Consider the following 22,099-nt stretch of genomic DNA (forward strand, 5'->3'; position numbering starts at 1 on the left):
GGGAATTAAAAATTGCCTTCTCTAATCAATTGGCCATCCTTTTGTTTGTTTTGACTGGTACATGCATCCTATTTACTTTTTTATCTGCTAAAGTTTGAAACTTAAGTCATCCAAAAATGCATGAAGGTCACTACATTAGACACACAATTTGAAACCAAGTGGCATTTGGAAGCAAAACAAGGCACGATTTTAAGAGACTTAAGTGTCCAAATTCTTTTTGGGGCCACTGTCACTGTCATGCATTTAATTTAGAGTACTGTATATGGGCTCTTTGTAATCCCATTGAACATATGGCTATCATTCACATTATACAGACCCAGCTTTCACCATCTGTAATTAATAACTTGGCAGTGGAATTGCGGTAGTGAGGGCAATTCTGACTTTCCTTGCTAAAGTCTGCACAATATGGTTTGCAAAATTGGCTGCAGCGTGTCCAGCTCCCTGCACTCCCTTTGCAACTGGAATCTTGGACAGTTAATCTGGGATGTGGATGTGTGTATGGAGACATTTTCTGTTGACTAATGGTGCTTTATATTAATGGCAGGATGATAGTTTAATCCGGTGGTTCTGAACAAGGTGCCTCAAATTATCCGCAGGGTTGTTCTGATGTTAAATGCAAATAATAAAAAGCTACTAACCATATAATTGTGTATCCAGATAGGATTGCAAAATAATAGGCTGCCTGATCCTGATCACGCTGTTGGGGTTCATTTTATGATTGCTTTTAAATTATTTTGAACTTTTAGATCAATTTTAAACAGGAGAGAGAAAAAAAACTTTTTTTGATGTCATTGGGAATTAAATTAATCTATTTTATCTGTATATTGTCAGTTAACAGGTAACAGAAATGAATTGGTACTTTTAGTTACTGTAAATGGTCTTAAATGTTAAATACTTATTTTATTCTATTTTATATATTTTTTAAAGACATTATGACAAATTATCGTATTACCTGATAATGTGACAAAAATGCTTCTCAAAAGTTAAAATGGCTTAAATTTCTGTCTTATACTTTATAGATAGTAAATCAGTTTTTAGCTCATCAGCAGTTTATATTTATTTGTAATTTATTAATTGTTTCCACAAAAATAATAAGGAGCTATTAAATTAACTATTTTCAACATTGATAATAATAAGAAATGTTTCTTGTACACCAAATCATCATATCAAAAAGATCCCGAAGGATCATGTGACACTGAAGACTGGAGTAGGCTAATGACTGCTCAACATTACAGGACTAAATTACATTTGAAAATATTTTTCAGAAAACTGTTAAATTATATAAAAATTATTAAAATATCAATAATATTTCTTTTTTAATTTCACCTGCCGAGTTGTGCTGTCATTTTATGTAAATGAAGCAAATTCGCTGATAGATCTAAAGAGGCCTCAATAAGCAGAATGTGACTCTGGAGCTCTGGCCCCGTCTCCTGGACTGCTGCTGCTGCTCACTGTGCAAGCGGAGTCAGACTCAGAGGTCTGGAATATCTGTTCCGTGACTTGTAGAGAGAGAGAGAGAGAGAGAGAGAGGAGAGGAGGGGAAAGAAAAGAGGAGGGGGGCTCAAGAGGAGAGGAGTGTAATAAGAAACCAGTCCACCCTTCTCTCTCTCAATCTTCTCAACCTCTCTCCTTCCCTGTCCCGCAGTCGGTTGGAATAACACCTCGCTTCACTCTAGCTGGGGCAGTCCACGCAACACTACGTCTGAGACTACAGCACTCACCCACTCCCTGCTCAGTGAGGACAGCACGGCTGGGAAGCCTCAGAAGGTGAGTCCCGTTAGGGGCAGATGGGCTCCTGTGTGGACCGAACGGGACAGATTTAGGGGAGGGGGGACTCCAGGCTCAGGCTAACAGGTGCAGACGCCCACCAGAGACAGGGAATCATAAGACCTCATGCTTCAACCACTGAGAGAAGAGTCTATATTAAAAAAATATGTTTATTTTAGAAATAGACACTCATATATATTGTTATTTCTGATCTTTGTTTTTTACCAAAAAAAAAACCCCAATAAGGAATTCTTTTAAGACTTCATGATGTTCAAAAATGTTTCTCAGAAGCTAAAATAGATGATATAAATTTCATAGATGTGTTTTGGAACAAAATCTGATTTCTTACCTAATGTTCTATTTGTAATTTTCTTTATTAGATATTGTGAAAAAGAGCTATTGTCTAGTTGTCTCGATTTGATCACTGGTATGTATTTTGTGCGTCCTGAGCGGTTTTTTTTATAGGTAGAGACATTGGGGAATGTGTGCTGTGTGTCTCACAGACAGGACAGCAGTGAGTGTGAATGAGTCTAGGGAGTTTGAGACTTAAGACAGTGATGTTATTATTATATAAGTATGCCCTAAAGATAGTATCTGGGATTTGGTCTAATACAAAATGCAGTATTGACTGGGGACTTTCACTGCCGTCACATTGTGGTAGTGAGTGCATGCCTGGTATTGTGTGAGTATGAGTCTGTGAATGACAGGGTGTGGTATAGTGACGGGCATCTCTCTTTAAAAAAAGGGCAGCTCTTATAAAATGTACTAAATATACCAAATTACAACTAAAATATGATGTTTTCTATTTATTTATTTATTTTTTAAGATTTTAATCTCTAACATTAAACTTTGGCACATTACTTCTCCAGTACTTCTCAGTTTGTGATACAGATATGATTTGGCAATTTGTTGTAAAAGTTTGCTTTTATTGCAAAAGGTGTGATCACATTCATATTCATGAGTGAAAAAGGTCCATTGTCTATTGTCAATAGCGTAGCAATGTATGAAGCACAGCTCACACAGAAGTCACTTTCAAACCAAACAGCTTTCTGTTGGTCAACGCAGTAATTTTGTGTGACCAACTTGAACCCATTGCAAAATCTGCACTGGAAAATCTTTCTGCCTCACTCAGAACTCATGGATTCTTATTGAAATGACTGGATTTCGCTAGCAAAAATTCACTGAACAAAGGTTAATGTGAGTTGCAAGTAAGCGACAAATTTCACCTGACGGATGATAAAATTTAGGGCTGCAAAACGATTAGTCGTGATTAATCGATTCAAAATAAAAGTTTATGTTTACATACTATATGTGTGTGTACTGTGTGGATTTATTATGTATATATAAATACACACACATACATGTATATATTAAGGAAAAATATGATAGATTTATATGTAAAATATTTATATTTATATATAATATGAATTATATACAAGTGTTTACATACAAATACATACAAATATTTTGTAAAAATACATTCATATATATGTGTATTTTAGTGCTGTCAAACAATTAATCGCGATGAATCGCATCCAAAATAAAAGTTTTTGTTTACATAATATATGTGTGTACTGTGTATATTTATTATGTATATAAAATACACACACATGCATGTATATATTTAAGAAAAATATGTTATGTTTATATTTTAAATATATTTATAATATAAATTATATGAATATAAATATCTACACGTAAATATTTTTGAAATATATACTGTAAGTGTGTGTATTGATATATACATAATAAATGTACACAGTATACACACATATATTATGTAAACAAAAACTTTTATTTTGGATGCGATTAATCGCGATTAATCGTTTTGCAGCCCTAATAAAATTGACAAACAAAATCTCACCGACTTATTTTAAAGGAGAAACCTGAAACATACAAAGACTGGAATATCACAGAGACTAGCAAACACATAGCAATGCTCTGGCGACCACCAAGAACACCTTCATGGCAGTTTTGCACAGGCAAGTAGAGCTACAAATCAACTTTCATACTGTATAATGGAATTTCCATAGCATTGTTTTAGAACATCACAAAAGGCACTTAATTTCCTTCCATCTGTTTAACCTATTTTAGATGAGCCAGTTCTTAGTTGAAGGTGGCTGTTATATTCCTCGTGAGCAATAATTGGTTTTGACTGACACTTTCATAAAGAGAAAGATGGAAAACTCATTACGCAGATAGCCATGACAAACACAAGACGATAAGCTTGAAGATAAACCGCTCGTAATACGTTTCCAGGCTGCTGTGCTCCGAGCTGAAGCGGTATGAACGCACATTATGACAGCTTTGATAGACGTTTGAGTTTCTCAGATGACAATGTGATCGAGCTTGGATCGTGTTGTGGTTAAAAGCCAGTCAGAAATCACCTCATGACAGAATTCATTAGGAATGGGGAAATGTCAGTGAAATTTTAAACAATTCAGCCAAATGTCATAGACTTTACATTTCCTCCAGAAACGTGAGAGGTGCTAACATAAAGTTTAATAGGACTACTTGTGCTAACCAGCCATGATGCAATAAAGCAAACATTTTTTTTATTTATATTAAATTAAATTTTAGTTAGTTAGTTAGGCCATGTCCACATGTACATGGGTATTTTTATAAACAGAGTTTTTCCTTCTTCCGTTTAAAAAAAAATCTCCGTCCAGATGAAAACGCAAACGCATGCTATGAAGCACTGTCAAGAGCATGCCAAACCAACAGGTGGCGATATAATCTCAACCGTAAAGCCATGTTGGCCAATCAGAAGCCTGAAAAAGTTTCCAGTAGGCGGAGATAACAGCGCAGGCGCCGACGTCACAAGCTAAAAACTCCGGTTTCGCTGTCTACACGATAACACTGCAACCGGAGTTTTTGAAAATCTTCACCCTGGCAGGCGTTTTCAAAAATGTGCAGTTTCAGTGACCTGGTGCTGTGTTTGCGTGTGAACGAACGGCCTAACCGAGAAGAAAAAGCTGCGGTTTTAAAAATAACCACATTCGTGTGGACAGGGCCTTAGTTAGTTAACCAACCGCAATGTAACAAGCAATGACCGGTCCAAAATCTTACCTATAACTGAAATGATTAACAATAAATAATACTCCATTACAACATATTACAGTAGTTATGTTCTATATATTTTAACATTATTTTTTATTATTAATAATAATTAATAATATTAATAGTAATAATATTATACCTTATTATTACATATAATAATAATATAATAAAAATAATATATGCAATAAAGTTAATTTCTCAGTAAACTAATTCTCAATTAAGTATGTTATTTATTTATTTATTTTCTTGCTTTAACTGGAGACTCAACAGTTTCTAGAAAGATGAACTAGAAAGATGAATTCTACATCTATCAAATGTTTATTGCTCACCATAAACATAATACTAAAGTGCTCCAAGGCCAATCGGTAGTTAACCGTTTCAAGTCGTAAGATTTCGGTATGTAGCTATTCTAATTTGTGTTGGAAGTAAAAATAATAGAGAGACCACGGAGTGATGCAAGAGATATAAAAGTAGCCCTGGAGAAATGTACCGTTTAGCTGTCATTATAGAAAAAAAAAATTTGATCACTGAATTATACCTTAATGGGTTATTAATGGGACTGACCAATCAGAATCAGAAGCATGGTCATTAGACACATAATTAATGAGGGATTATGTCTCGTTTAAGCATTGTGATCATAGAAGCTTGAACATCAGCTCATGCTTAGTTTTGGCTGAGTGATGGATCTATGATGGCCCATGATGACTTTCGCAGCTGTATATATGTCTGGCAGGCCCTGACCAGCAGTAGAAAGCCATTACTGTCCAGAGAGCGGTAGCCTCCACCCAGCCTAAGAGCTTCTCTCCAATACATGCTGCCAAAGACATTTCAGCTCACTGCAGTTTATCATATGCTCAAACAACACACGCACATGTATACACATGCGCACCCTTGTAAATATGCACTCATAACTAATAAAAAACACCATTGAGACTTATTTATTCTCCTCATCACAAACACTCAGGCAAACACACTCTCACTTATAAACATATTCTACACAAGCATACGAACTCATGCGGTCCTGTTGTACATAATATGTTCTTGCATTAGTGTGGCGGTACTATAAAGTTACCATCAAATAACTAAAATCACACAAATTTATTGTGACGAGGGTGAGTAAATGACAGAATTTTGGTGAACTTTCTCTTTACATAAAACGAAAAAAAACTTTTGATATGACACGGCTTCGTAAAAATGTGGTGCTCATGGCGTAAGGTGCTGAAAAACCAATGAAGCGCGTCAAAGATCATCCATATAGCAGATGATTACATACAACCCGAAGTGCATTTGAACTGTGCAAACAGCACCTTAAGTGGTGTTTTCCTGCATTGCTGTTCACTGTGAACACACTCTGTGCAGTGTGCTCATACCTCAATGAGTCAGACATGCACTGTAGATGTCTTGTACAAAGTTCCTATCAATCTTTCACATGATTCATGTATAAGACATGAGCATTGAGACTGTGCTATTCTTACTCTGTTCTTTGTCCTTCTGCACTCTCTCTGCTACAACACAAACATATCATTAATACATAATTATGAACCGCATGTATTCTTATTTTCCAAGAGTGTCCTGGTCAGAGAAGGCTGTCTGTTCTGCCTGGAGCATAAAGCAAGAGTTCTTCCACAGGAAATCAAACCTCTCCCCATGTATTATTGAACTTTTGTTGTCCCATAGCAAAATAGAGAGGAAAGAAACAGGGAAGTTTCCATTCATTATTTTGTTAGAAATAAAAGCATCCATTTCTTTGAGCTACCCCTACACTGACATTCCTGTAAAGGTAAAATATCGACTCTGGCTGGACGGGAACCATTGTTTATACAGCACTGGCTGATATCATGACTAAATGCATTAACTACATGACACTTTCTCAGCACTAAGACTCACAGTAGGCCTTTAAGGAAAATACTTTCATGGATAGCAAGGCATGAGTGTTATGATATAAGCGTTGAAATATGTATTTTAACTGGCTGGTTTTAATACACCGTTGATTTAGCACTATATCAAAGCCATTTTTTCACACAGAAAGTGGCTAATGTCTCACATGCAAAAAATGTTGAACTTTTAAAAGGAATGTTGTGGGTTCGATAAAAGTTGAGCTTTATCAAAATCTGCAGCATGATGTCAATTACCACACTGGGTCTTCGTTTGTAAAAATGCATGTGCTGTAATGCACTTATAATGGAAGTCTACGGGGCAAGAAATTGAAGCTAAATGAAGCTTGCATTTTTAAGCGGTTATGTAAATTTTTTTCATACAACATGTGCATTATTTGAGGTTTTACAAAGTGACCTTTTTTACAGCTACTTTACAAGTCAAATGAGCTTACCAACGTAATTCTTGTGATTTGCCACTTGTCTCTTTACATGATCATGACAGGAGTTAAAAATTAGGAAAAAACATAGTATAACTCTGAGCATGTAGGCTTAATAGTCTTATATCGTCTGTTAATAAGAGTCTGTTAACTCGCATGATTGTATATTTGAAACAGTGTGAATTTGAACGTTTATCCAGGTGTAATGGCTTGCCCCATAGACGTACATTGTAAGAGAATTATTGTAAATGCCATATATATCCTCCAAGTAAAAATATCTAATAATTCTTAAAACAAGACTTCATAGCTTTCATAAATTGTATCTTCAATATACTTTTATTTTGTCTTACTCCACGCACAGAATTTCCCCCTCGTTTTAACTTGTACTTAAAAAGACAAAATCTTGTACTAAAATACATTCTTTGAAAACATATCTTAATATCTTGCGTATCTTTGCTTCTCAAGAGGTATCTAACATTAAAATATATTTACATTTAAATCATTTAACTGATAAATAAGGCATACATACTTGTTATTAATGGGATTTTTAAGTGTCTTATTCCTTTATGTAATCCACCTCTACCCTCAAAGTGCATATATTTTATGCTCTCCATGTACTTTAAAATTTGAAGTCTCCCCAGTACAACTCTTTTGTCCTTAACAGTTCCTTCACCTTATCTTTGCAGGTGGGCTGGTCTGGGTGTCTCCTCAGCAGTCATGGGGAGGTCAGGAGCGCTCTGGGTTTGGTTGCTTGGGACGAGCATGCAGTTGTTACTTCCCCTCGTCCTCTGTGTCACCTGCATCCATGGTCTTTTTCCACCACAGCCACGGGTCTTCCTGTCATTTCAAGGTAAGAATGGTTCATGTCAGACTCCAATCAGCACACTTTCTTTTAGATGGGGTCCTCTTCAAGTGAGGTCATCAGAGTGCTCTAAACCAGACTGAGGGGTCTATTTGTCCTTCATTATGTTCCTGTGCCACAGTCATGAGCTCTGAATGGGCAACTTTGGCTTTGACAATGTGTTCAAAATTGGATTGGCTGAAGCTTTTACTAACATAAAGATATGCGTTTTATTGGTATTTTGTTCATTGATTAGCAGAGAAATCTTCACATTCATTAACATCACTTTGTTGAACAATGTGGACATTTTCTGAAAGATTTGTATTTTTGGATTAGTTCATAAATGGCAAAGTTACTTATAATTTGGGACACAGTCAAACCCTTTAATCTGATTAAACTAAAGTCAGATCAAGGAAATAGTGAATACTTTTTCGGTACACACTGGACTGTTATTAAAAATATGACATTAGACTACTAGTTGAATTACATTTTTCAGATAAATTGTTAAAAATATTTTTCCCGATCACCAGACTTGCACAATACCGATTTAGCAGGTTTAATTGCAGTTTAATTTTAATGTGTCACTATTGCAGTCAGTTTAATGGTCTGCAGTGATAAACTTGCTTTAATCTGAAGTGCTAAATATCACAGTGACATTTAATACATGTTTTTTTGTTGTTGTTAATATATCCACAGTATGACATAAAGCTTAGATTATGTGCTTGAAACATTATCTCTGGGTGCTAACTCAAGAATAATGTTTCCATGACTTTGATCATTCTAATGGAAATGGCTGAGCTGGTCTCATATCAGATGTCAGAGCTTTCCTCTTATCTGCTGCAGCAAACATTTAATATAGTTGAGTAAGGGAATAGGCGGTGTGTCAGTGCATACGGCATCTAGATGGTCAGGTGTAGGATACCAGTTGCTCTGCTTTCTGGGAAATCATTTACTTAAAGATGACTTTCTGATCTGAACAGATCTGACTATTTTGTTGGTGTAAAACGGCCAAATAGTAAGTAATCTTTTAAATAACCAACTTAAAGGGATAGTTCACCCAAAAATGAAAATTCTGTCATTAATTACTCACCTTCATGTCTTTTCAAACCTGTAAAACCTTCGTTCATCTTCAGAACACAAATTAAGATATTTTTGATGAAATCCGAGAGCTTTCTGACCCTCCATAGACAGCAATGCAATGTTCAATGAACGTGCACGTTCAAGACCCAGAAAGATAGTAAGGACATCATTAAAATAGTCCATGTGACATCAGTGGCTCAACATTAATTTTAGAAAGCAATGAGAATACTTTTTGTGTGCAAAAAAAAAACAACAACAATTTTTTCTCCACCATGTCAGTCTTTGACACGCGTTCATGAGAGTACCACGATGGGTGAGTAATTAATGACAAAAATTTCATTTTTGGGTGAACTATCCCTTTGAAACAAAGTTCTTAAAACTTTCATCTTTGTTGGGTTCATACATTTCTGATCAAATTTTCTACAAAAAGGTAATGTAGTGTAACTACTAAGTATTAAAATTCATTTTTGAATACACAATTATTGTTTTTCTTTTTCAAAAGGTAAAAGGTTAAAAATAAAGATAACCCATTTGACCTGATTATTTTAAAATAAAACATATATAATGTCCACAGTTCTATTTTCAAAAATTATTGTTTTCTTTCATATATTTTTCACATGTAGTAATTATAATTATACAACCTGGGCATTTTTGACTAAACAACAATGTACCAAAGTTACTTTTAATTTACAAACCAAAAAGCATTTTACACCATTCAAGTTGTTGGTGTAAACTGCATTTTGTGTTATTAATTTATTTTAATTAAATAGATCTGGACTAAATATTGAGCATTTTGTCACTGACTCAAATATAAGAGTCCAATTTATGCTTTGTTCCTCAGTGTTTGACATTGTCTGGATTTATCAGTGGTGGACATTTGTTTCTTGTTCTTACAATTACGCACGTTTTTACAAACTTTCCAGCTTTCTTATTCCTTTCAATCCATGTTTTTGGCCTAATTTGTAATTCCATTCTTTCTGCTTGTCTTTCCAGCACATTCCATCGTGTAGTCATCCGTCTATGTCTTATGTGCTGAAAAGAAGCAGTGGGAAGCTTTGGTAATAGTGTCAGAGCAGATCGTGCCATGGAAAAACTCAGCTCAGACTCAAAGCATTCTGGAATGGTTTTGCATCTTTCTGAAGAACGCCACGTAACATGCTCTGTTTGACATTAATAAGAATATCCTAAACAGCTGGCAGTCAGTATTCGGCAAACAAATTAAAGCCAGATTAGTTAGAACTAATCAAGCTAGCTTCATCTTAGACTATGTGTCTTCACAGCAGGTGTGGATTTGAGTAATGTCTTTGTGAGGTTGAGATTGTCTCTGGTGAAGTCATTCAGACCTGAGACCTCTGCAAATGATTTTCGTTTGAGAAAAGATTTCACTAGGTGATATAGCATAAATGCCAAAGACATCCCGAGCATCGAAAAATCAGATGCGTTTGTATTTTGTAGAGTGTTCCACAGTAAATTAACAGTGTAATGTATAGCCTGGGAATGTATCAACAGAAACGATTTACGAGGTCCTGGTTTGTCATCTACATGATTTAGACATCCCTTTAGTCCCTTAGACCATCTGGATCATTTTCATCTTTCTGAGAGTTTTAGAAGAGGACAGATGTACAGGTTAAAAAACGTGAGTATTATAGCGAGCGGGGTCTGAATATGTCAGCTGGATTGGACTAGGAATGCTCCAGATGTTCTTGGGTGTTTGAGGAGCTCCAGTAAAGTCACATCTGAAAGCATCTTAATGCAGAGAGCTGGGAGCTTTGGGTGTCTCTCAGCTTCCATGACTAGAGGAAGGAGGAAGAAAAACAAAAGAAGAATGGAAAAAGAAAAAAACTCAATATTCCAGTTGAAGTTATTCCTTAATGAATAGCAGAATAATTGAACAAATTAAGAAAAGCTAAAGATAAAAATGCTTTCTGATGTCAAATCATAAGCACATTCTACTGAACACTGTGTGCAAATCCCCATTTCATTTGATTGGGATGTTCTGTAAAGCTTGTAAAGCTGTAAAGTCTTTGCCAACAACAGTAACCAATGGCAGCAGAACATAGCAAAGGGTCAGTTACTCCATGTGATTTGAACCAAACTAACACCTTGTGAAAAATAAACCTGGGTGATTAAAGTTGGCGTCAGAATGTTTAACTGTTTGCCGGTCAGTCTGGCGTGAGCTCTTTTGAAACTCGAGTCTGAGGGTGTCTTTGCATAAGGCAAGACGTAGAGAGCTTGTGTCGTGTTGTGAGGGGAGCTGCTGTCTCTGAAATTCTTCCTATCTCTACCTAATAATCTGTTCATCCAATGCCTGGCAAAGGAAACTCAATAATAAACCATGATGAAGCTGAACCATGTCCGATGAATAATAATAAACATCTGCAATATACAGCAATAAATAAGGGATAACGCATGATAATAATTCTCCTCTGAGTAATCAGGAAATTATCCAACAAACATGTCCCAGTCATTTTAAAATAAAATAAGCAAATAAATAAATTAGGGGGGAGTTCTGTTTGGGAGGAGACAACCAGACATTTGCCAATTTCATGAAGTCAGCCTGATTAATAATGCATTCACTTCAATTAGGACACAATCGCAAACAGTTGGGTGTTAACTTGGCTCAGCCCCTTCGTAAGGATAATGTCTGTTTATCAGTTCTGACCTGAATCCATCCAATCCAGAATTTGGTTTAAACCACATGTGTGAACTTGAGCCAGGTAACACAAGGCAACACCCTTAGCAAATAAAGAAGATCATGCATGCTTTATTTGATACCCATGTTGATCTGTCCATGGGTGGTTTGTTGTGGTTTTGAGTTAACTTTCTGAAAAGTATGGCATTTTAGGAATCCGTCATAAGGTATTCTTTCCAATCATGAGACAAACGCAAATGTTTTCAGCCTCAACATTTGCCCTTTAACGCAGCTTTTTCACGTGACTCCCAACACGAGTAGTCTGACCTTCACGTTGTTTTACTAGCTATGTCAAACTCTGTTTATATCAGCTGACAGTTCTGGTCTTTGTTATTTATAAACCGATATTTAACAGCGTATCAGCTGAGGCAAGTAATGCATTTCATAATATAATCCATGCTTTTAAAAAATAGAGGATGGAGAAGGCAGCTGTTTTGCACGGCATAGCCGGGTGTTTCCATGTCGGGACGGGAAGTCATCCATGACAAATTCATGCCAGTTTGCGTGCATGCACAAATTTACTCTTTCCACAAAAACACGCACCACACATTTTTGTCTTTGGATTGTTTTGGTCATATGCAATTATGCAGTATTAAAACACTTTTATCCTCCAGCAGGCCACAACACAGCATTTAAGAGCGCATGTGTGCCATACACTAGCACTGATGCCATAATTTGAGACCGTTAAACCTTCAAACATTTATGAAAATACACGCGGGAACTTTAAAAAAAGCCTCATCTATGAAGGTCTGATTTTTATCTTAATTATAGTCCTTTTACAGCAGAAAATCAAGACTAACATTTGCTCAAACCCAGTCATGGCTGTATCACTTTGAGGATTAAACAATGTTGACCTCAGCCAACATCACATTCATTGGCTATAAGGTAACGTCTTAGACATAAATCACTTCTGAGTTGTGGCTGAAGCCCAGAAGTGTGATGCTGAACAATCCATTCAAAAGACTAAAACTTTGGTTTGACCATAATGATGATGTTCCTGCCCTGATACATGTGATATCTCACACTAAGTGTACATTTACACGACACAATTGACCCTTGGCAAAGTCCCACCCCCCTTGTTGTTATGTCCGACAAGCCATGGTGCCACACACACCATGTTCTCAAGCAGTAAAAAATACATTGCGGAGCAAAGAGGACACTGACAACATGCTGATAGACAAGACAGAGCAGGTTACATTTGGTATGAAACCAAGTCTCTGCTTTTGTATTTGGTCCTTTTATAAGAAATTCAAACCATAAATACTGTTTTGTGGCTCTTTAATGTGTCGTGACAGATCACGCGACTCAGTTCAAGCGGCATGTGAACCGATCATCTCTTCCTCTTTACTAGTTATAGCATGAAATAAACACTGAGTCAACATTAGAAAGTGTCTTGTTTTAATGGCGGAAAGATGTCAATACACACCATTTTTCAAGGTTAAGTTTTTTTCTATTATTTAACCAACGCTAATCTACTCTCCTGTTTTTTTTGTTTGTCAGACAAAATGGCAGATTCACCGTTATGATTGGTCAGATCGCCTGTCAATTAAACTCTTGGTGAATGGTCAATGGTACTAAAAATGGAAAAGTTATTTAAAATTTATTAAAAAATTTCACGTACACGTGACAGCGTTCCCCATTCAAGAATCCACAAAAATGGCTAAAACTGCTGTATTATGAATGCCAGGCCAGTAGTTGGCGATGTGACTTTGTGTTCACTTAGACTGAACACTTTATATGTATAGGCATGGTGTCACCAGTTTCACAAATCACATTTTTATAGTTTACATAGAGACAATAACAATATTGGTTTCAAAAACTTCAAAAACCTGTTTTTCAACGTTTGCATTTTCAGGCCCCCAAAACGCCGTTGCCGTGTCAATGAACAGCCAAAACGCACCTGTTTTTAGTTGAACATGTTTTTTGTTTTACAGTTTGGGTTTTTGTTTTACATTTTCTGAAATAGTTGTTAGCTCATTGCTAGGGTCTTGCTTTGGTTTTCTGGGTGGTTGCTGGGGTGTTGCTAGGTGGTTTCTAGGGTGCTTACGTCACCATTCATAGGTGGTTTCTGTAGTGTTTTGGTGGTTTTCTTACTAGCCCAGTGTTTCTAAGGTGTTTGTTACTTTCTACAAAAAAACGAAAACAAAAATCAAAACAAACACCTTTCAGAATTATGTCTAATCAGCTGAAAAAGTAAATCGCTAGACAAGTTGCACACAGAAGTCTAATACTGTACTAACAATCAATGCTGGGTGAAAAAACTTTGGCTTCAACTTGGCGTTTGGTTGTCTGGGGTTAAGAGGTCGTGGTTAGGTCAGGTTAGGGTTAGAATGAGGTCAGATAAACTATATATGGAGCGTCAGCCTGTTTCAAGTTGAGATCTACAGACCAAGTTCTTTGGATTTGTAAAACTGATTATTTTGGCTAAGGATAATAGCTATGAACATTGAACACATGTAAAATATTAAGCAATGAACACACACAAACAGTGCAGAATGGTTGGGGAATTCCATTCTATACAAAACATGGCTTGTCGAAGCTGTCAGCAGTGGCATATTAAGGCCAACAAATGTGTTTATCTGCAGGCTATGTCTAGGTTAACTGTACTGATCGAGTTAGAGCTTAGACCGCAGTGCTTGAGGCAGACAATATCTGATCTCTTTCTCGCCCCCATTTCACCTCTGCCTCAAGTTCTCTCGCTCACCTTATTAACCTGGGTAAATATCACTGTTTACTCTGTTTGCCTGCAGATACCATGATCAATCCATGTCTGTCAATACTGAGAACAACCGGTCAAAACGGTGGAGTTAACATGCATTCTGCTCTATTGATTCATGCTAATGTATTCAAGAATTGTTCCATGTTTTTATCCTCCTAGACTTTCTAAGCCTTTTATGCTATCTGTTTGCTCAAACTGTGCATGTCTACGGCTTTGAAAAGAATGTTTAAAGCCAAATATGGTTTATGGTTTTAAAGGTTTTCCAGCGGAGTGGCCAAAACTCTAAATTGTAAAAAGGAAAGAGGTTGGTTAAAAAGGAAAAGAAAGGAAACATTGGCGTAATGGAGTAGACAGGTCCTTCCTGTGTTCTTTTATATACAAATGTGAATTTCATTTTCCAAATGAGACTTACTTTAGTCTACATGTTTGTGTTCACTTGGATGCCTCCAAATTACTTTTGGCTTTGGCTTTTCTACATTAAGTCTGCATGGTTACAGAAGAAATGACCAAAATACAAACGATTTAAACTATATAGTAGCTGAGTTTAGTTTAGTTTAGGGTAAATAAATCATAAATAACCCCCAAATCAAAAGAAATTAAAGGGATTGTTCACCCAAAAATTAAAATTCTATCATTAATTACTCACCCTCATGTCGTTCCAAACCCATAAGACCTTCGTTCATCTTTGGAACACAATTTAATATATTTTTGATGAAATCCGAGAGCTTTCTGACCCTCCATAGACAGCAATGTTGGGCAGTAATGCATTACTTAGTAACACATTACTGTAATTTGATTACTTTTGTAGTAACTGAGTAATTTAAAGCATTATAATTTCCAAAATGGTAATTAGATTATAGTTCCAAGCCGAGGTCTCTGTGCATTACCTTATTGCTGACAGAATGCAGTGTTTTATCATTTAGAGGGTGGAGAGAGCAAAGTATGCGTTTTGTAGCTGTGCATAGAGACTCGTATGTGTTCGGGATGCAGGAGAATAAAATCATTCGCGGGACTACCGCAAAATAGAAATATCTAAACTAGGCCTGTCAGTCGATTACAGTTTTTTTAATTAATTACATGATGTTTTGATTAATTAATCTAATTAAATCGCAAAATTAATTTGACTGTGAAAATACCCACAAAAGATTATTTAAAGCTATTTTTGTGTTAAATGAGAAAGTATCAAGTAGACATTACAAATTGTAGCTTTAGAAATAAATATTTCTAGAAATACTTGATTCAACAAACATTTATTACACAAACATTTAGGCTACAACGGCCTAACATAAGCTATGGAACATAAAAAGATAATTTGAGAAACATATCAGTAACCTCTATGTTTTGTTCATACAATGAAAGTCATTGGTAACCAAAACAGCTTTGTACCAACAGCCCTCAAAATACCTTCTTTTATGTTCCACAAAAGAAAGGTTTGAAACGACATGAGGGTGAGTAAATGATGACAGAATTAAAAAAATTTGGGTGAACTATCCCTTTAATGTTTTTATTTTTGTTATTATTATTATTTTAATGAAATGATACTCTAAATAACAAACTAAATCTGTCAGGAGGTGGCCTTAAATGTCATTCATTCATTCGATTAGTTCAAACGGCTGATTCATTTCATGCAGGAATGAAGTAAATGGCTCTCTTTATTGTGGCCTTTGAATCATTGGTTCACATGATTCGTTCAAAACGTGGATTCATTCAGAAACTAAACACTAAACACTGAACACACACACATAACAGTTCTGCTGTGGCTTTAAAGGTAATATCTTCTCTGCAAAATAGAGCAAAAACACATAATATTGTCTTTAAAATATAACACAATATTAACTTCTTATTTACTGCACTGTTGTATAAAATCACATTTAAGCTTGTGATATTCAGGACAAAATCAGCACTCCTGTGATATTGCTCTCGCTGCTCGTGTGATATATAGAAATATGAGACAAAACTCATACAGGGGCATTTTTTGCACCAATATCTTGAATATTGTCAACTGTATGGGCTGTAAGATGACGTACAGGTCTGGGGGTGGGGCCAGTGCGCTAACTGCATTAAAATATTTTAATTGCGTTATTTTTTCATAACTCATTAAGTTAACGCGTTAAACTGGCAGCCCTAATCTAACCATAAAATATCTAAAAACAAAAAAACAGTTTTCTATATAAACTTTCTATTGCATAAACAAGAACAACTAATATAACATAAAAACGATTAACAGGCACAAGCATAGGCAGAGTTTCTATTTATAACACGTGTTTGCAGCGTTGAGCAATGTTGATTTCTGGAACGTAATGGCCAATCATAGAATCTACTCACCGCTCAAAACACAGGAGCTCCTGTGCAGTGCGGAAATTTGCGTGCTCACGAATCCTCTCATCATAACACACGAATTGTAGAAAGACTATATATTATAAAATAACTTTGTGAGACTGCAATATACTGAGATAAAGGGAGTGCCCTTTGCAGCCATTCTGCCATGCCAAACCATGTACGGAGCACCCCATGCTTGCATTTAGTTAAAAATAAAAGTGGTTTGTGAATGTTGATGCTTTAATAGCAAATATTTATCGGGAGTGTTTATGCTGGGATGTTGTGGCTAGGTGACACAAAACTTACTTTTTCATGTAAATTTCATGAATTTTGAATATACAGATGTACAGAAAAAAGTAACGTAACTAATGTAACTAATTACTTTTGAAATAAAGTAATCAGAAAAGTAACTTGATTACGTTTAAAAGGAGTAATCAGTAATCAGTAATTTAATTAAATTTTCAGAGTAACTTGCCCAACACTGATAGACAGCAACGCAACTGAAACGTTCAAGGCCCAGAAAGGTAGTAAGGACATCGTTAAAATATTCCATGTGACATCAGTGGTTCAACCATAATTTTATGAAGCTACCAGAATACTTTCTGTGCGCAAAGAACACGGGTGAGTAATTATTGACACCATTTTCATCTCAGAATGAAGATGGGGGGTTTGGGATAAAATGACAATTTTCATGAGATTCACCCCAGTCTTTCCATTGTCCATGCAACACTGCGTGCATGTTTATGTATAAGCAAGGGGTGCCTCGTGTTAAGGTGAAAGGTCACAGGGGGCCCAAGGGGATCGGTGACAGGTGAAGATGTGGTCATGTGCTAATTGGGGCAAAGCAGCCATTAGCATGATGGGTAGGTTAACGTGTAAAGTTACAGCTCCTGTGGGGAACCCTGTGTGGTGCCAGAGAAATACAGCACTGTAACCGAGCCCGATCTGACGCAGAGAGATACGGACGATCTAAGACTGCTTATAAACATCAATGCTGCCAAGAGAGCTAACCCATCTGAACTCTGTGCTAATATTATGCTATCTGAAGCAGGAATCTGACAGAACTGTAAAATGTATTACCAATAAATGTGAATTAAAGCCCAATCATTTCGAATCGTATTTAAACAGGAAGCATTTATTTTCCTTGCAGACTTTCTAAGTGACCTGCCTTGTCCTCTGTTGACTTCAACAATTTCATTTGTAAAGTTGAATTATCCATTTTCTTAGTAAGCTGAAAATAATAAGCCTTTTTTTTTGCATTGCATGCTTTGTGAATGTTTGTGAGGGTTCATGTGACAGTTCAAAACCATTATTATTTATCATTATTTGTATTAATGAATAATAAACGATAAAAAATTATAATTCAATATTAAATAATTTTATTAATTAATAAACTTCAATAAAACTTTTTTCAGGAAACCTTTTATTATTATTTTTTTTTTTTTACAATTTTAGAAATTTAATTAAAAAAAATTATATAAATTTAAAGCTCTTTTTATATTCCATTTTGTTTTTGAGAATCTTGCTTAGGTACTAAAGGTACTAAATAATTTTTTATTAAAGTTTATTATTATTAAATGATGTATTATAAGGAAACTAATTTCGTTAAAGTATAACACTCAAAATATGCCACAAACAAGGGCTGTAGTGTACATTTTATGACACTTTTATGTGCACTATGAATATGCAAATTGGGACTCACACACAGAGCGCTATCAAGTTTTTCTTCCACCACGTACAAGAGAACCATTGTAACAGTGTTGTCGAAAAAGCTCTTCTCTTACTGGCGACCCCAGAGGAGAGATGTGTTGAAGGATTTAAGGGCAAAATGGCAGCCCAGCTAATACAAATTGACGCAGTCAGTTGCTAACAGTGCTGTCAGTGTGAAATGCAATGCATGCAGGGCTTCTTCCCCTCTGCCAGTATTTATAAATGCGTATTGAATGAGAATGCTAGTGTATTTGTGAGTGTGTATGTGTGCATTCTAGAGGCCGGAGGAATGTGGCTAATGTCAAGAGGACAGACTGTTTGATGACTCTGTCACATGTTACACTACAGTCTGGGTGGTCGAGATTCGTTGAGCGCATCTCAACCTGCTTCCTGTGTTCACCTGATCATCCTAAATCAAAAAATGCATCGATTTGCTACAGAAAGCCTTTGTTCACCCCCCGGAACCGTGTGAGACACTTTTTTTTTTTTTAAATGGAGGGGCACTTTTTATTTAACTTCTTTTGGACTGAAGCATGCAACACCCGCTGAGTGGCATTAAACAGCTTGAAAGATCAAAGACAATTTTTAATATAACTCCGACTGGATTCGTCTGAAAGAAGAAAGTCATATACACCTAGGATGCCTTGAGGGTGAGTCATTTATGGCCTAATTTTCATTTTTGGGTGAACTAACCCTTAAAGGTTTGAAAAACTGTAATCCTAATTATGATTATAAACCTAATGGTACTTTAGCAAGTACCAATCATTTGGTCTTACAACATGATAGATCATGCCACTGAACCAGGGCCAAAGATATTGTGAGCTTTAATGAGGATGACATATACGGTTGCCTGGACAGAGGCTTTGAGTCTACAAGTATGTGTGAAATCACTTACACATCACATTATGTGAGTTTAACCATGCAGAACCAAACCAAAGAACCATGTTATTGTCTACACAGCGGCAGCTTTTGAAAGGGGTTTAAAGTCATGTCTTGAAGGCCAGAGGCACTCCATCATCATGAAGAACATGAGTTCTGGGTACTCCAGCAACACTGGCACTAGTAGCGTTCTGAATGAATGGGACATTGCCTTTATATTTGCATACAGTTAATTTATGCACACCAGCTCTTAGCTTTCAGGCAATGAGGGGCAAGTTAACAAAAGCTGAGACTGTAATTGGAGCTTAAGCCGGTAAAGCAAAGTTAATGGAGCCTGGAAAACCTTGGCTTGAGTTTTGAAGTGCAATTAGTGTCTCTCAGCAGGTTCATGCAATGGTTTGTCCACATGGTGTTGGTTGTGTTATAGACCTGATAATCCTTTGACATTCTGAGAGTGAGTATGCTTACATATGCAGATTAGATATCAGAGCTGTCCTAAAATGCACTATGTATATATGCAAGGTTTTTTTCCCCCAAATGTTTACATAACATTGTATTCTTACTGACTATTTTTATATGCATGATTAATAAGATAAATAAATTATTTATTTATGAATTAAACATATATATTAGGGCTGTCAAGGAATTTAAATAAAATTAAGTCTAAATATAAATATAAATATAAATAACTGCACCCAACATTAAAATGTTTCACAAAATGTAACAAAATGATATTTTCAGATTCAATCTCAACGCATCTTAAAGGGGTCATGACATGAGAAATCAAATTTGCCTTGATCTTTTGGCATATAAGAGTTTTATAGATTAAAACATCCTCATTTTAAACAAAACATTTATTTAATCAAGCTCCAAAAATGGCTCGTTTCGGATCCGAGGGACAAGGCGTTGTCCCCTGTGCGCAGTCGTTTGCATTAACACGGTCACCAGAGCAAGACATTGACAAATAGTGATCTTCTCACCATAGGCCCCGCCAACTGGCATTCACTCTCTTAACGGCTCTTGATCATGCTAAATGCGTGTGTCGCGTTGTCAAAAGCAAATAGAAATTACAATAACTGTAATCTTGTCTACACTTAATAGAGTGTACAGATGCGCTTTCGCATTCTGACACGGTCCACGCGGTTGAGTCTGTCGTCAATAGGACAAATGGAGTGAAAGAACGTTCGCTTTGACGTGTTTGGTTTAAACAGCTCGTTGGCGTCTTTGTACAGATATCAGAATATTCCCAGCGTAAGGAACAAGTGGATAGCTTATTTTTAATTAGGGATGCACCGAATGTTCGGCAACTGAAATTATTTGGCCGAAAATAGCAAGAAAAGCTATAAGTGAAAAGACCGAATAGTATGTACTGTGGCTAGGGGACACAAAACTTACTTTTTCATGTAAATTTCATGAATTTTGAATATACAGATGTACAGAAAAAAGTAACGTAACTAATGTAACTAATTACTTTTGAAATAAAGTAATCAGAAAAGTAACTTGATTACGTTTAAAAGGAGTAATCAGTAATCAGTAATTTAATTAAATTTTCAGAGTAACTTGCCCAACACTGATAGACAGCAACGCAACTGAAACGTTCAAGGCCCAGAAAGGTAGTAAGGACATCGTTAAAATATTCCATGTGACATCAGTGGTTCAACCATAATTTTATGAAGCTACCAGAATACTTTCTGTGCGCAAAGAACACGGGTGAGTAATTATTGACACCATTTTCATCTCAGAATGAAGATGGGGGGTTTGGGATAAAATGACAATTTTCATGAGATTCACCCCAGTCTTTCCATTGTCCATGCAACACTGCGTGCATGTTTATGTATAAGCAAGGGGTGCCTCGTGTTAAGGTGAAAGGTCACAGGGGGCCCAAGGGGATCGGTGACAGGTGAAGATGTGGTCATGTGCTAATTGGGGCAAAGCAGCCATTAGCATGATGGGTAGGTTAACGTGTAAAGTTACAGCTCCTGTGGGGAACCCTGTGTGGTGCCAGAGAAATACAGCACTGTAACCGAGCCCGATCTGACGCAGAGAGATACGGACGATCTAAGACTGCTTATAAACATCAATGCTGCCAAGAGAGCTAACCCATCTGAACTCTGTGCTAATATTATGCTATCTGAAGCAGGAATCTGACAGAACTGTAAAATGTATTACCAATAAATGTGAATTAAAGCCCAATCATTTCGAATCGTATTTAAACAGGAATCATTTATTTTCCTTGCAGACTTTCTAAGTGACCTGCCTTGTCCTCTGTTGACTTCAACAATTTCATTTGTAAAGTTGAATTATCCATTTTCTTAGTAAACTGAAAATAATAAGCCTTTTTTTTTGCATTGCATGCTTTGTGAATGTTTGTGAGGGTTCATGTGACAGTTCAAAACCATTATTATTTATCATTATTTGTATTAATGAATAATAAACGATAAAAAATTATAATTCAATATTAAATAATTTTATTAATTAATAAACTTCAATAAAACTTTTTTCAGGAAACCTTTTATTATTATTTTTTTTTTTTTACAATTTTAGAAATTTAATTAAAAAAAATTATATAAATTTAAAGCTCTTTTTATATTCCATTTTGTTTTTGAGAATCTTGCTTAGGTACTAAAGGTACTAAATAATTTTTTATTAAAGTTTATTATTATTAAATGATGTATTATAAGGAAACTAATTTCGTTAAAGTATAACACTCAAAATATG

The 22,099-nt window shown here is 35.9% G+C and overlaps 1 protein-coding gene across 1 annotated transcript in view; it reads left to right on the forward strand.

Annotated features, from left to right (window-relative positions):
* LOC107591154 (semaphorin-3C-like) overlaps positions 1 to 22,099 on the forward strand; it is a 66,902-nt gene that overhangs the window by 8,435 nt on the left and 36,368 nt on the right. The window contains exons 4-5 of the mRNA XM_016280201.1: positions 1,398 to 1,767; positions 7,828 to 7,991. Coding sequence (XP_016135687.1) covers positions 1,398 to 1,767; positions 7,828 to 7,991 — 534 coding nt within the window. The remainder of the gene's footprint in view (positions 1 to 1,397; positions 1,768 to 7,827; positions 7,992 to 22,099) is intronic.

This window comes from Sinocyclocheilus grahami, unplaced genomic scaffold (genome assembly GCF_001515645.1).
Source record: "Sinocyclocheilus grahami isolate Dianchi unplaced genomic scaffold, SAMN03320097.WGS_v1.1 scaffold8.1, whole genome shotgun sequence".
In the NCBI taxonomy this organism is placed as follows: Eukaryota; Metazoa; Chordata; class Actinopteri; order Cypriniformes; family Cyprinidae; genus Sinocyclocheilus; species Sinocyclocheilus grahami.